This window comes from Aythya ferina, assembly GCF_964211825.1.
Source record: "Aythya ferina genome assembly, chromosome: 20".
Taxonomy (NCBI): Eukaryota; Metazoa; Chordata; class Aves; order Anseriformes; family Anatidae; genus Aythya; species Aythya ferina.
The window spans coordinates 3,712,286-3,726,087 of NC_140318.1; the positions used below are offsets into that span (position 1 = coordinate 3,712,286).

Here is a 13,802-nt window from a genome sequence, read left to right on the forward strand (position 1 = left end):
GGCCCCTCCGCTCCCCGGCTTGGATTTTTAATTGGCTGCCCGCCGCTTGGCCGGCGCCTCACCTGCCGCTCAATTCTATTGGCCCGCCGCTCTGGCCTCCCCCGCCCATTGGTCGCGCCGCCCCTTAAGTCGGCGGCGATTGGCTGCGGCGGCCCCGGCCCGGTATCCGGGTAAGATGGCCGCAGTCGGCGAGTGCTCGCTCCCCGCTCCGTGGCGGCCGCTCTCCCTCACCCACGTCGAGTACCCGGCAGGTAAAGCCCCGCGCCGCCCCCCCCCGCCCCGCCGCTCCCCTCAGCGGCTCCCCGCGGCCCCCCCCGCACCTCAGAGAGGGCCGGGCCGCTCGCTGCCAAATAGTGAGCCATTGAGCTGCGAGCCGCAGGCGGCGAGGCGCGCGTGCGCGGTGGGGGGCGCTGCCAGATAGTGAGCCACATTATGGGGGGGGGGGAAGGAGGACGGGGCGCCGCGCATGCGCATTGCGAGGTGGCGCCGTGCCCCGGGGGCTGAGGGGCTTTGTGGGGGGGGGGGGGGCAGTGCTTCAGGGCGCTGCCTGTCGGCGACATGGCGACAGGGCGATATGGTGTGACAGGGCGAGGCTCTACCCGCCCTGGAGCGTCCTCCACAGCGGTCTCGGCGGTGCTGGTGGTCTCGGGGAGCCGCAGTCGAGGCGCCTCGTGCGGCGCTGCTGTGTGTGTGTGGGGGCTGCTTTTTGGCGATTTTGGTGGAAAATCCGAGAAAAAACGGCCTGTGGGGTGCGGAACCCGAATCTGGGGTTAAGGCGCCTCGCTGCTCCCTCACCCGCCTTAATAAGCCCTGCGTGTGGGCTTCGGGTCCTGTGGGAGCTGCCCTCAGAAGCGCCCCAGAGCCCTCAGGGGTCTCTGGGACCACAAGTAACGCCTCAGCCAGGAGCCCCGGGACACGGCGGCACCAAAAGGCTTTGGAGCAGGAGATGCAGTCCCTGTGCCACCAGCACGGCTGGTTTGTAGGGTTTTCCCTCGCGCTTCCTTGAAACAGCGGCATTTTTGCCTCACAGTTCAGTGAAACACTGGTGTTTCCTCGCCTGCCTTGTGTTTGCCTTCGCCCCGTAGGTTCTGCTGCCCCTCCTCACGGTTATTCGCAGGAAAGTTTAGGAGAGAAGGCGGAATATTTATAAAATCTCTCCTGTAATGCTGGTAGATTCCTCTTATGCCCTTATTTAAACCTGGGGTTGTACACAGCGTGTCCTATGTGCTGTTTGTTGGGTTGGTTTGGGAAGTGAGGGTGCTGCAGACCTCACTGCACGAGGGTTGTCTGCCAGATCTTAAAGAATGGGACAAATCGGTTATTTTCTCTCTGTATTCGCTGCTTTTATACAGGCAAACACAGCAGGTAACCGTCTAGGGCGGGTAAATCGCCACCAAGGTTGGGGTTCTGTGGTACAGAGTGTCGTGTTTGGCTTGGATAAAATACCTGATGCTGGAAGGCTGTGAAATGGAGAAAAAAGGCTAAAAATTAAAACATCTGGAGGTACAAAAGAGTCTTAATTTTACCTTCGTCTAGAAAAAATGAGTTGCAGCAAGCTGGTAGGTCTGATGCTTTCCACTGGGTCTGGGGAGAGCACTCTAACTTTATTTAGAAAGCTGTTTGTGTCCTGCCTGTGTGGGGCTTTTGGCCAGGTCCATAAAGCTGCTAGATAATACATTTATAAAATAACGATGTTGGCAGCGTGCTCGGTGCAGGGGAATTAATGTAACCCCGTGCTAATAGAGAGGGAGGGAATGAGAAATGGATCCTGCTTTTACCCACATCAATTATTAAGCTGTCTCGGCGTGATGCATTCAGCTGGGTGGCGAACTCGCTGCCTCCTGGCCGGTCCCTGAGGCTGCTGGCCCGCTGTGGCACCTGGCTCTTAAAAATCTCTCCTCTCTGAAGTCTTGCAGTACAGAAGAGTTGTCATTCCTGCTTTCATCTGCCTCGAGCGACAGGCGCTTTCCCTGCGACCAGCTGAAAATCAGTCAGTGCTGATTCCTGTCTGGCAGATGAAGCCCTCTCCTCGGGCTTCTGCTTGCGATTGTGGAAGGGATGGGTGCCTGCAGGAGGGTGCTCGTCCTTCCCGTCTCCGTCTGGTGTTCCCTTGTCAGCCGTGGTGTTTCAGGCACTCCAAGCACCCGTCCTTAGTGCTCGGTCTTTGGGGCTTTCTGCAATGTCAGCTTTCAGCGAGAGCGGCTGAGAAGCAGCAGATAAACGCTGTGGTGGGGTTGCCCGCAAATGGTCTGAGCGGTGTTTTTGGGACCTAACGGGAAATATTGATGGAAAACGTCAAAATCAAACCTAGAGAGAAGAAACTCTCACTGCAGCGTTACCTGACAGGGCGTTAAACCGTGCTGCTTAAGAGGGGGGGGGCTCTAAAAATGCTCTCACTTTGGGAAACGGTCGGTCCTGGTGCTTTTCTTAGCAGCAACTGTGCTTTTTTGTGAGATTTGGCATCGTGTGGGGCCCCTGGCACTAGGTAGGCAGGGATAATGCTGCTTCTGTCTATTTTCCAGTAATGAGCTGGTGATGGCAGCAGGATTGTTATGTCCTTTATGGGTATGTAAAAGCCATACTCCAAATGTGCCTAATTGCTCTTTGAACCTATTTCCGCTTTGGATCTCTACCCTTGGCGCTGAGCTTTGTGATTTAATGGTGTTTCTTCTCTGCTTTGAAGTCCCCTGCTCAGTAATTCCACTGAACGCTCGCTATTTCATGGTCAGTGAGAGGTGACAAACGTTTGCTGTCCCTTTCCCCGTGTCATTCGCGATCTTACAGAACTGCTGGATTCTCATTTTCCCTTTTCAGCCGAAAATCCGAGTTACTCGATATTTTCAGAGCGGCTGCGGTGCCGTTCCTGCTGTCTCCGTCTCCTTTCTGTTTGCCTTTCCTGTGTTTATTGCTCCTTTTTCAGGTGGCGCGGCAAGAGTCACGGAATGAATTTGTGGTAGTGCTGTAACAGTAACTTTTGTTCTGCTCTTAAAAATGTTCTTCTTGGCTCATTGCTGCGGAGCATTGGGTGCTGCTCTGGAGGTATTGTGCTTACACGAAGCCAGAGATGACTTTTTATTTTTTATTTTGAATAGTTAAACTAAGTCCCTTCACCAGGGCTGTGTAATTAGGGCTGTTTTTCCCTGTATGCATTACTTTGCATGGCATGACTTGCTGCTGCAGGCTTAAAACTCATCTTCAGGGACTTCCTGTCTGTAGGGTGAGTTTTTCACTGGAGAGACACCGAGTTCCTGCTCTGTTTGTTTTTTATTATTATTTGGAGGAAAAAAAAAAAAACACAACACAACTCCTCTCCTCAGTGCAGCTGGGATTCTTAAAGCTCTGCGACCTTCTGAGCCTTCTCACCTCGGACAAACTCTGCAAGGAGAGAGCCCTGGAGAGGCAGAGCCCTTCTCTGCAGGGTGACAGAGTCTCTTCCTCACGTGTCGGAGGATTTCTAAGATGAGGCAGAGCTGGAGAGGCAAGTGTGCACCGTTCCTGATGAGAGAAATGATGTGTCAGAGCAAAGGAGCTCGCTCTGTGCTTGTATTTCATGCTCAGTCCTCGCTGTGACTTCTGCTGGGGGTGCTGGCTGCCCAGCTGGGGCTCGTTTCCCACCCCAGCAATATCTGGTGAAAGAAGCTGGGATGTTTGGCTTCTTCAGAGCTGCGTCGGGTGTTTCATCTCCCAGCAGAAGCTTCAAGTCTGCGCGCCGCGGGCTGGAATTTCAAGCTTCCTGAAGATATTTTTATTGTTCCCAAACTCGTTCTATCGGAACACGTGCGAGGAGAGGAAACGCCGACCTGTCAGGAGTATCTGCAGGTGTAAACAGGCGTGAAACGAAGAGGCTGTCCCTGTGTGTGCACCTCGACACAAAGTATGGGCAGCGACAGCGCCGCAGAGAGATGTTTCAGTAGGAAGCGGCGGTGGCAGAGCCAGACCTTGTGGCAGGATGTGGGTAGCGCTGCCGATTCATATTTCTGGTGTGTACAGGTTGAGCTGGTGTGGTAAACCTTGCGCGTTTCCCTTGAAAGGTTGCTGGGGGGAAATGCTGAATTAGAGCAGAAGTAGGAGCTGAATGGAGGCTGAAACAACAGCGTGCCTCTGATCTGCGGGTGCTGGTTCATCCGTTTATCTCTTGAATCCCTAAAACGAGGCGGTTGGGCTCTCTGCTTTGCGTCTTCATCCCCAAATAATGCCCTGCCCGGGGAAGGCTGGACTTGAAATAAGCAGAAGTAAAACAAACAAACAAAAATAACCTGGACTGTACATCACACAGATCTTTCTCTTGCAATTTCCAGAGGTTCGGGTGCTTTTGGTGGGCTCTGTTCTCCCTGCTTGTAGGAATTGCTTCCTATTTTAAATACCAAGCAAAATGAAGAAATAAATAACTTTATAGAAGGGTTAAAGGGGAACCTGCTGCTGGGTCTGAGTGGGCTTAGGGCTGCCAGCCCTCCTGCTTGCTCTGCCTTCCCTGGGATTTGCAGCCGCCTCAGAGCACATTTATGGTGTCAGTGCCTTTCTGATGGAGTTCCCAGGGCAGAGCTGAGCCTCCAGTTAACGCACAGCTGTTTATTTGCCTCCTCACCCAGAAAAAGCAGCTTCAGCACGCGGTTGTGTTTGGTTGCTGCTGGCTACAGCGATCTGAAATACCATTAATGCCACCTCTGCGCTGTTTTAAGCGGACAGTTGAAATGTTTGGGGCGTTACGGTGTGCAGAGCTGGCAGCTGCCCGAGTAAAGGACGCGGTGCTGCGCCTGGAGGCGGCATCTGGGCGACGATTCCTGCTCCTGGGCTGGGTTGGAGCGAGGGATGTGAGCTGCTGGAGGCTGGGGAGGGATTTACGGGGTGTGCTAGGTGGTGAGGTAAGGGAGGGTCTGGAGCTGGGTGCTGCCGGTGCTATTTAAATTAAAGGCTGTCTCGTTATGTGTTCTTCCACCATCTGTGCCAGTCGTCGGGTTGGTTATTTCCTGGCAAAATCAGGGCTTGGTATAAAGGACCAAAATCTTTGCCTGCCATGGATCAGCAGCGGGAATGACCTGAGCCACGCTGGTGCCTCGCTGAGGAAACCTCTCGCCGATGCCTTGGGGACTCAGACTGCAGGAAATACTCCTGAAGCTCTTTCCTCATCGTTTAAGCCAGGTTTTGTGGAGTGTTTGGGATTCACGCAGAGCCGTGAGGGGCTTGATTCTGCGTAGCTGGGGCAGCAGCACCCAGCGGGTGGAGGAGCAGCGTGGAGCCTGCTGGACGCGGGGCAAACCGGCTGCAGGGTGGAAGAAAAGTTTCCAATTTGGGGTCTTCCAACACTTAAAACCGAAATGCAACCACGCTCCGGCAAAAACCTACTGTTCTGGGGGGTTTTGTCCTCCAATCCTTCCTAATTTCCCCAGGGTTGTGAACTAAAACTACTGCAAGAGCTGTGTGCTGCTGCCGGTTCCCAAATCTAACACAGCCTGGAAGTGAAGAGGAATCTGCACGCTGTACCTGATGCAACCACAGCTGTGAGGCAACAGCAGCAGCAGCCTGAACTTTGGAGCAGTGCAATGCCATTTTTTTTTTCCCATTTGCCGTGCTCAGAGGCTGAGGTTAAAGTTTGCTGTGCCAGGAGCTGGGCTGCAATGTCTGGCTATTCTCTTACGTTCACCTCCTCCTGCCTCTGTGACAGTGGAGGATAAAGAGGTGGGTTTGAGGTGCCTCGTGTCCTCTTGGGAGGTCCTGGCCCTGCTCCCCAGTTCTCCCTGGACATTTTCTAGTCAGGGTGGAGGCCCAGAGGCACCCCTGTATGGTACAAGTGGGCTGCTGGTAAAAAGCAGTCTCCTTTTTTTCCTCTCTCTTTCATCTCCTGCAATGTTTAGCTGTTTATTTCCTCCCCGTGCTGCTAATGGCAGTGGTGGTGCAGACACACGGTGAGACAGATGAGGGGGCTGATCCAGCTGAAAAGGAACCCCCTTTGGGAAGGGTTTGGTTGGGGAGTGTTTGCTGGGAATTGCCGGGGCAGGGAGAGGCAACATGAATGAAGGGGAGGGAAAGAGCCACCTGATTTGTTTCTCTCGTTTGTTTCCCTAGGTGATTTCTCGGGTCAGCTTTTAGCTTATCTGAGCCTCGGTCCGATATTCATTATCGTCGGCTTTGTAACGCTCATCATATTCAAGAGAGAGCTTCACACGGTGAGTCCTCCTCTCCCTTCCAGCTTCTTTGGACACAAATCTTTTCATTTATGGCTCGCTGCTCCTGTGTTCACGCTTCTTTTTGTTTTAAAGAGCCAGCTTAGGGAAGGTGATCTCCTGTCAGCAGCAGGAGACCCTGTCACTTGTAACAGGTTTAGTCTTTGCTGACATTCTGTTACTCCGTGGTGTATTTTGGGCAGTAGCTGTCTACAAACATCAGTGGGAGATGCCTGAGAAACTGAAGGTGGCTGTTGCAGGGTGGGAAATAATATTTCTACCTTGTCCTGAGATGCAGCAGGATCCCAGCATGAGTGGGTTTTGTGAGCTGGGCAGTGTGTGCAGGAAAGTGTCTGTAATTCAGCAGGATGTGCTTTCTTTGAACCTTGCCGAGGCACAAAATGGGGTCCAAAATAAAGCCTCCGAGTTCCCAAGGGAGTGGATCTGTCTGTAAGGGCTGCTTCCCAGCTGGGCACTGAGCAGCAGGGACAGAACTGATTCTTGCTTCTGTCCCAGGGAGCAATGAGGGACTCTTGATGCATAACTCTTTGTCTGCTCTGACAGGTAGTTGGGAATCAGTGTCACGGCTAAATTCCCTTCAGGAGGTACAAATTTGTGACATTTGCCCTCGGTAAACAGATAAAACGGGGCCAGCAAAAGGCTTTTGGCAGCACATTTCCAACACGAGGCCGTGGTGTCATGGGAACCAATGGCCCAAGGGACCTGGGAATGGGACTTGTAGGTTCTGAACTGCTGCTGGCTAGAGAGGCAGCTTTAATTCTAGGCAGCCCGAAGGTTTTTTGTTGGCCCAAGAGAATAAGCTAGAGGAACTCGTCACAAACTCGTGGGTTTTTGAGTACCCGGCTTGTTGGGGATGGTGGTGATGTGGCATCAAGGTTGGTTCCCAGTCCTTTATACCAAGGACTTCATGGAGAAATCCTTGCTGAGCTGGGGTGAGGCACCAGCTGGCTTGCAGCAGCCTCACCTCAGGACACAGGGTGGAAAATGGCTTCATCTGAAATGGGACCGAGTGTGAAGGAGCCAGAGGATCAGCACCAGCTGGGAATTTGGTCACAGCAGCGGGACTGCTGTAGGGGAGGGGGATGGATGGTGGGGTGACAGCAAAAACAAATGCTAGTGGGCTGTGTCAGTTCACAACGTGCCTTCATTTACAGGAGCTTCAGGATGAAAAAAACATCTGTAGAGGGAAAAGAGAAGACCTAAAAAGTTTTTCTTTTAGCTATTTACTCGAATAATGGGGTGTGTGCTCCCCCTGTTGGTCGGCAGTGAGCGACAATCCCTAGAAACCTCTGCCCTGTCCCAAAACTTTGCTTTCTGCACTTGCTGTTGGAAATGTTATTGCTGTACAGTGTCATTTTTGTCTGTCTTTGCGAATCATCTGCTGAAAAGCTGTGCCTATGCAACGTGGTGCCAGATACACAAAGCAGGCTGAAAAACAAAAGCTTTTCTTCCTCTGCTAGAGAATGGTGAAGCTGCTGCTTATCACCTAAGGAGCTGAATATTAGAAATGCACGGTTTGGGGTTTTCTTAACAGAGGGATTGCCTGGTAAGTAGGTGGATATTTTAAATAGGATGACACAGTTGTCTTGCCTTCACAGATCTCTTTCTTGGGAGGGCTGGCGTTCAACGAGGGAGTGAACTGGTTAATAAAAAACGTTATCCGGGAGCCACGGCCTTGTGAAGGTATGGTATGGCCCGTGGGTGCCACGGTGTCGGTTCCTTTCCAGTGGAATGAGAATCGTGGGGTGTTGGAGGGCGTTTTCCCCTTTGCCTCGTGTTGGCTTTGGATGTTTGGGTGTAAGAAGGCTGGCAGAGATGTGTCCTCGTGCGCACAGACTGGTGGAGTGGTTTGGCTTCACCTTTGGAGTGTTCCAGCTGCTATGTACGGAGTAGACCTTGACCATACTCTTTCTTCTTCTCTTCCCAGAAGCCCATTCAACAGTGACCACAAAATATGGGATGCCGTCCAGCCACTCCCAGTTCATGTGGTTTTTCTCAGTCTATTCATTTCTGTTCCTTTATTTAAGGTAAAAGTTCACTGTCAGGTTTTTTGCCTGTTAATACTTTGAAACGCCTCAAATAGATGGCTCCCTCGCTGCCACTTCAGCACGCGGCAGAATTAAATCCGAGGCCCTGCCCAACGTGCTGTAACTAGGGCGGGTGGAGCAGGTCTCTCCCAGTCTGTAGGACTGTGCTTCCCACTGCCCCACAGGGAAGGATCGGGGTGGGCCTCCTGCTGCCTCTCTGGGTACAGCGCTCCCGATTTTGCTTTTATAAGCCACGACGACCCACCAGGGCGAAGGAAGGGGCGGGGGGGGCGTGGAGGGAGGAGGAAAGAAGAGCTGCTTTCTCATGTGTCTACTCGGTTTTGTCAGCGGGGTTGTCTGCAGTCTTTTAGGTAATACCTCGCCCACTTGCATGCCCTCTTAGTCCATCTCCTGTACCGAGTACTGTCTTTTTCTGCTGTGCTGTGCTTTCCTGCAGTTCTCGCTGGGGCATGGCTCTGTCTTGTGGCTCCAGGCGTGGAGGAAGACAAAACTCCCGGTTCCTCCTGGCTCTGTGGGTGATGGAGGGCTCTGTCTCTGCTCCCTGTTGCATATGCTCAGCACGTGTCTTCCACATCAGCTGCAGTAGCTGCGAGCATTCTGCCTTCCATCACACCGATCGCTGATAATAGCTGGAGAAAGCAGCGTGGCTTTCTGGCTTCTCTTTAAGCGCTGCCAGCAGGACAGATTGATGCTGGGATGATCCCGAGCTGCCCTTGATCCCTCGGAGTAGAGCTTTCCTAGGAGTTTGGAGATAGCGAGAATAGGTACAAGGACTGCTCAGCTTCCTGCCACTGTGCTAATGGCTCTCCATCTCTTTCAGAATGCACCAAACAAACAATGCGAGGTTTCTGGATTTACTATGGCGACATGTGCTGTCCATCTGCCTCGTCACAGTGGCTTTGCTAGTCTCATATAGTAGGTATGGAGCAATCGTTTGTCTTATGCTCTCATACAGTCCTGCGGCCTCTAACAGCCAGCAGCCCTGCCCTTCTTTATCCCGCCTTTCCCATCTGATTCTCAACGACTGCGCTGCACAAGCGAGAGCTTTGCGGAGGTTGCTGCGTTGCCACGAGCCCCTTTAAATGCCCAAACAAAGGTGCTCCATGTCTGGTGCTTCACCGATGCCTTTATGAAACCCGGGATCAGCTGAGCCTGTACCACGTCTCCGTTGGCTCCATTGCCCTGCTCTAGCCTCGCTGCCTGGCCCTCTTTCCAGCACTAATCATGAAAGCATCGCACCATGCCTTGGCACACCAGCATCTGCAGCATGGGGATTGCTACAGTTGGTCAAACTGATTTTGTTTTGCTTGAGCAGTAGATAATCCAGACGTGTTTAGCTGTCTGACTTGCAGGATTCAGTTACGTTAACGTGATGAATAAGGAGAATGAAGTTTTGATGATTTTTTTTTTTTTTTCCTTTAGTAGACAACATAATGAGCTCCAGTGGTTGGAAACCAGACAGGTTCAGACTAGAAATCAGGCCATGTTTTCCCCAGAAAAGTAATTACCTGTTGGCACAGCTGACTGTGTACTAGAGCTGATTCCTTATTACTGGGTATTTTTAAAATTGTCAGGACAATTTCATAAAAGATGGTTGGTCTGGTTCAAATAAAAAGTAATTTGAGGAAATTCATTGGCCTGTGCAAGGGAGAAGGCCAGCTAAGATGATCTTAATGGCCATGATAAATGGGTGAAAAGGAATTTGAATGTGACTCATGTAGCTTTTGTGCAGGGATAACTTAAAACTCGTTAGCACAGCTTTCTGGCTGGCTGCAGTCACAGTAGCTGCTCTGTAGTAGTGCAGCCTTTGTGTTGTCACGCTTCAGAGCTGCAACATCAAGGCAAAGATGCTGTCTGTTCTTAAAAGTTTTCAAGCTCCAGCTCTGGTGGTTTGGGGGGGACTTTTCCTGCTGCTGGCTTTGGAGAAGTCTCTTGTGGGAACCAAGGGCAGCAGTTCTTTAGCTAAGCCAAAGATACGCGAAGAGGAACGTGGAGGATTATTGAGTTAAACTCAAATTAGAAGTGCCCTAAGCTGAAACTGCTGCAGCAGGGAAGACGGTTTCCCAATTTTTCCCCCTTTTTATTTTTAATAATGAAAACTTAAGTCAAACATCCACTTCTAACATCTGGAGGATAACTTCTTCAGAACTTTGGAGAGTCCAGTGAGACATCAGCCCTTGAATCACGCCTCCTTTGGCTTTAAAGTCTATCTGGTGACTTTTCTCTTCCGCTGCAGGGTTTATTTGCTTTACCACACCTGGAGCCAAGTCTTATATGGAGGTGTGGCAGGAAGCATTATGGCCATAGCCTGGTTTGCCTTCACACAGGAGATATTAACTCCTCTCTTCCCAAGGATAGCTGCGTGGTAAGTCTCGCTATTCAGTGAAGGTTTTATTCCTGTGAGTCTGCATTTCTTGGATCGCTGTTTTGCTCATTAAATGAGCTCCTTGGAATAATCTGATAACACAGATGGAGCACAACTCCCTGACCAAAAAATAAAAGTTGTTCAGACTTCTGTGAACTATGTTACTGATGGTAGAAACGGGAATTCCTGGGTTCTGTTCCAGCTTTGTGTACTAACTGTTGTGAGCTCTGTAACTTGTTCCTCCATGTTTTCTTGTGCATGCCTGTCCGAAAAGCACACACCCTTGCCAGGTACGGGTAGGAGAGAGAGGACGTTTAAGAAATGTGTGTTTTAAGGCCCTAGTAAATTTGTGGGGTGTGGCACAGTATTGGCTATGAGTAACTTTTGAACCATAACAGACCTTAATCAGTTTAATAATAGCCAAGTGAGACTGTAAAGCCATTTGGACTTAATGTAGTCCAGAAATGTTATATAAGGAGTGAAAAACAAGTACTTTTTCTTTGAAATTGAACAAGGAGCCTTCTTCACAAATGGAAGGATAATAGGAAAGCAATGTTAAATGTTTACAAGAATTTATGCAGTGTGGCTGTGTTGTGTTTTTTTTTTTTTTTTGTATGCTGATCAAAATTATGGTAGAGAAAAAGCCTAATTATTTCACCTTTTCCACCCCTTTGTCTGTTTTCAGGCCAATTTCAGAGTTCTTTTTAATCCGAGACACCAGCCTCATTCCGAACATCCTGTGGTTTGAATATACAGTCACAAGAGCAGAGGCGAGGTAAGTGATCTGAGGGGAGGAAGAGCTGGAGCTGGTGTGACTTGTGAGGTGTCGTTACTGTCTGCTAATGTGTAGAGAGCTGCCGTGGATAGAGTGGTGTGGAGTAAAGAAACACCAGGTTGTGAGTTAAGTACCAGGTCTGGAAGGTGAGTCTGTTCGGGAGGATTTGAGATTAGTGTTTTGTTTAAAAAAATCACTATTTCAATTCCCCAGCCCGCGTTCTTTGCCAGCAGGTGTTGCTAACCTCATGTCCACACGTCAGTTTGTGGGCACTCCAGATGTGGTGGCTGTTCGGGGACTGGAAAGGGCAGGAAGGACTGATCTGCCTGCAGAGTGCAGCGGGGCAGCTTTATTTTTGTGTGGAACTAAGCAGAGCCTGACTTTAATCCCATCTTTCGCCCCCTGGTTTGTCACAGCTCACTGATACAGAGTTGGGGCCAGCTCCCTCACCCTGCCCTCTCTTTTGGCGTTGCAGAAACAGACAGCGCAAGCTGGGGACGAAGCTCCAGTGACTCAGGAGGTGTTGGGGACCAGCGTGCGCATTTGGATGGAGACAGACAAGAGCAGAGACCTGGGAGCAGCAAGGAGCCTTTTAACAGATGGACCAAAGGAACAGGCAGGGACCATACCCAAAACCTGAAAGCCTTTGCTCTGCTTTAGCAGCTAGCTGGATGCTCCCTGATGCATGTGGGACCGTGCAGGAGTAGAAACTCATTTTCAACACAGATGCACATTGCCGGTTGGAATGTACCATCATGTCTACGTCAGGGGAGGGGGGAGACGATGTCTGGTGTCATGTTTGGGGGAGGGAAAACCAAAAATGAATCGTTTCTGTGACTTTTTTTCTTTTTATTTTTTTTTCTTCAGCATGAAATATACACACTATTTATTTTTTTAAACGGAGCTATTGTTTTTGGGGTGGGTGAGGCCTTGTGTGTTTTGTTTTTGCTTTTTGTTTGGGTTTTTCTTTTTGGAAGAAGATGACAAAACTAATCTCCAGTTGATCATGCTTAATTAGGGCTTTTAGTTTTGAAGAATTTCTCAAGAGGGGAGAGGGGAACTAAGATGGTGTAACGTAGGTAGAAGGGAGAGGAAGGTTTTCTTTCCTTTCTGCCACCAGTTTGGGAGATCCAATTCAATTCCAACTGCACTTTGTATAGACAGAAAGAAAGCACTAAAAGATTTGATTTTTAACACTAGTGATGGTTCTCTGGGGAAGCCTGCACGGATTCCATTAAGGGGAGTGTGTGTGTAAAAACAAACAAAAACAAACAAACAAAACAACGAAGGAAGACCGAAATACACTGATATATATATATATTTTTTTTTTCCACTGCTGCTCCTGGTGTGTAATTAGCAAGGCTGTCTTTCTCAGAATCTCTTCTAGGTGGCAAGATTACCATACGTATCTCATGTTTATTTCATCTCTTCCTTTTATTCTTTTATTACCTCAGGGTTGCTGGGATCTGTACAGCTTCTGTTGTTGTACTTGGTGTGCTACCGATGGCGCTAGAAGGCCCATTGGTTCTAAGCAATGCTATGCTCCAATAAGTCAGCCCAAAGCCTTACAAAATTCAGTTGCTAGTCTCTGTCTTAAGCACTGGATTTTTATTTTATTTTATTTTTGTTAAAGCTTAAGGGAGGGATTTTTTTTTTTTTTTTAAGAATGAACAAAGTGACAACCATAAAGAAATAATAAGGTGAACACCTAATAACTAGCTCAGTTGTTTGAATTTTCCGAAGTCTTGTTAGAGTCCAGTTGTGAACTCAGTAGTGAGCTTACTTTAGCAGATACCCCTACCAGTTGTTACAGGGGGTTGTTTGGGGTTCTGCAGGCATAATCTCGAGTGCCAAACTCCTGCAAGCAAGTTTTGCTTTCCATCCTTCTTCCATTTTGATTCCTCGTTTGGCCAGTCAGCTCTCTGGATGCTGTGTCTCTGTGGGAGTGTGCCTGCCATCTGTGTGTGCTCCAACTTCAGTGATCCATGAGTTAACCTGGCAAGGGCTATACTCAACGTGCTTCAGGGCTGTGCATGGACACTTTCTGTATTTCTGGTATATAATGCAGCAGTTCAAGTGTAACTACAGAGAAATATTTATTCAAAGCACAATTGACTTGAACTTTCACAGATAAAGGACAGCTTCTGAACTGGCTCAAAGGTCATCGGTGTGCCTTCGATGCAGTCATGTGAGCAGAGGTAAAATGACTGTCACATCTCAGTCTTGCTGCCTGTTTTACTATCTTCACTTTAAACAGACTCCTGCATTATAAAGCTGCTTGAAGTGAGATGTATTTCTGTTCACCTTGATTTTGATATATATAATTTATTATTTTTTTTTAAGTTTTCATCTGTGCCTGTTGCCATAGGAATTTGTGTGTTCATACGGAGTGGGAGTTGGCTGCTGTAGAAACTGTTGGACAACCAGAGCAT

General features: G+C 49.6%; 1 protein-coding gene across 2 annotated transcripts; it reads left to right on the forward strand.

Annotated features, from left to right (window-relative positions):
- The first annotated feature begins 123 nt into the window (after window positions 1-123).
- DOLPP1 (dolichyldiphosphatase 1) lies at window positions 124-12,363 on the forward strand. 2 transcript variants are annotated; one of them, XM_084493935.1, is made up of 8 exons: window positions 124-251; window positions 6,064-6,164; window positions 7,781-7,865; window positions 8,110-8,209; window positions 9,051-9,149; window positions 10,467-10,595; window positions 11,281-11,370; window positions 11,846-12,363. In XM_084493935.1, exons 1-8 carry the CDS (start codon window positions 176-178, stop codon window positions 11,880-11,882), a joined length of 717 nt encoding a protein of 238 aa, XP_084350061.1. In that variant the 5' UTR covers window positions 124-175; the 3' UTR covers window positions 11,883-12,363. The 2 variants fall into 2 exon arrangements, with proteins under 2 accessions (XP_084350061.1, XP_084350062.1); XM_084493936.1 differs by lacking the exon at window positions 9,051-9,149.
- The last annotated feature ends 1,439 nt before the right edge of the window (window positions 12,364-13,802 follow it).

What these genes read in the sequence shown, in the direction of transcription:
- DOLPP1 (XM_084493935.1), top strand. Translation starts at nt 176, where the DNA reads ATGGCCGCAGTCGGCGAGTGCTCGCTCCCCGCTCCGTGGCGGCCGCTC. An exon ending in TTGCTAGTCTCATATAGTAG is followed by an intron (nt 9,150 to 10,466) that starts GTATGGAGCAAT and finishes CTTCCGCTGCAG; the next exon opens with GGTTTATTTGCTTTACCACA. An exon ending in TTCCCAAGGATAGCTGCGTG is followed by an intron (nt 10,596 to 11,280) that starts GTAAGTCTCGCT and finishes GTCTGTTTTCAG; the next exon opens with GCCAATTTCAGAGTTCTTTT.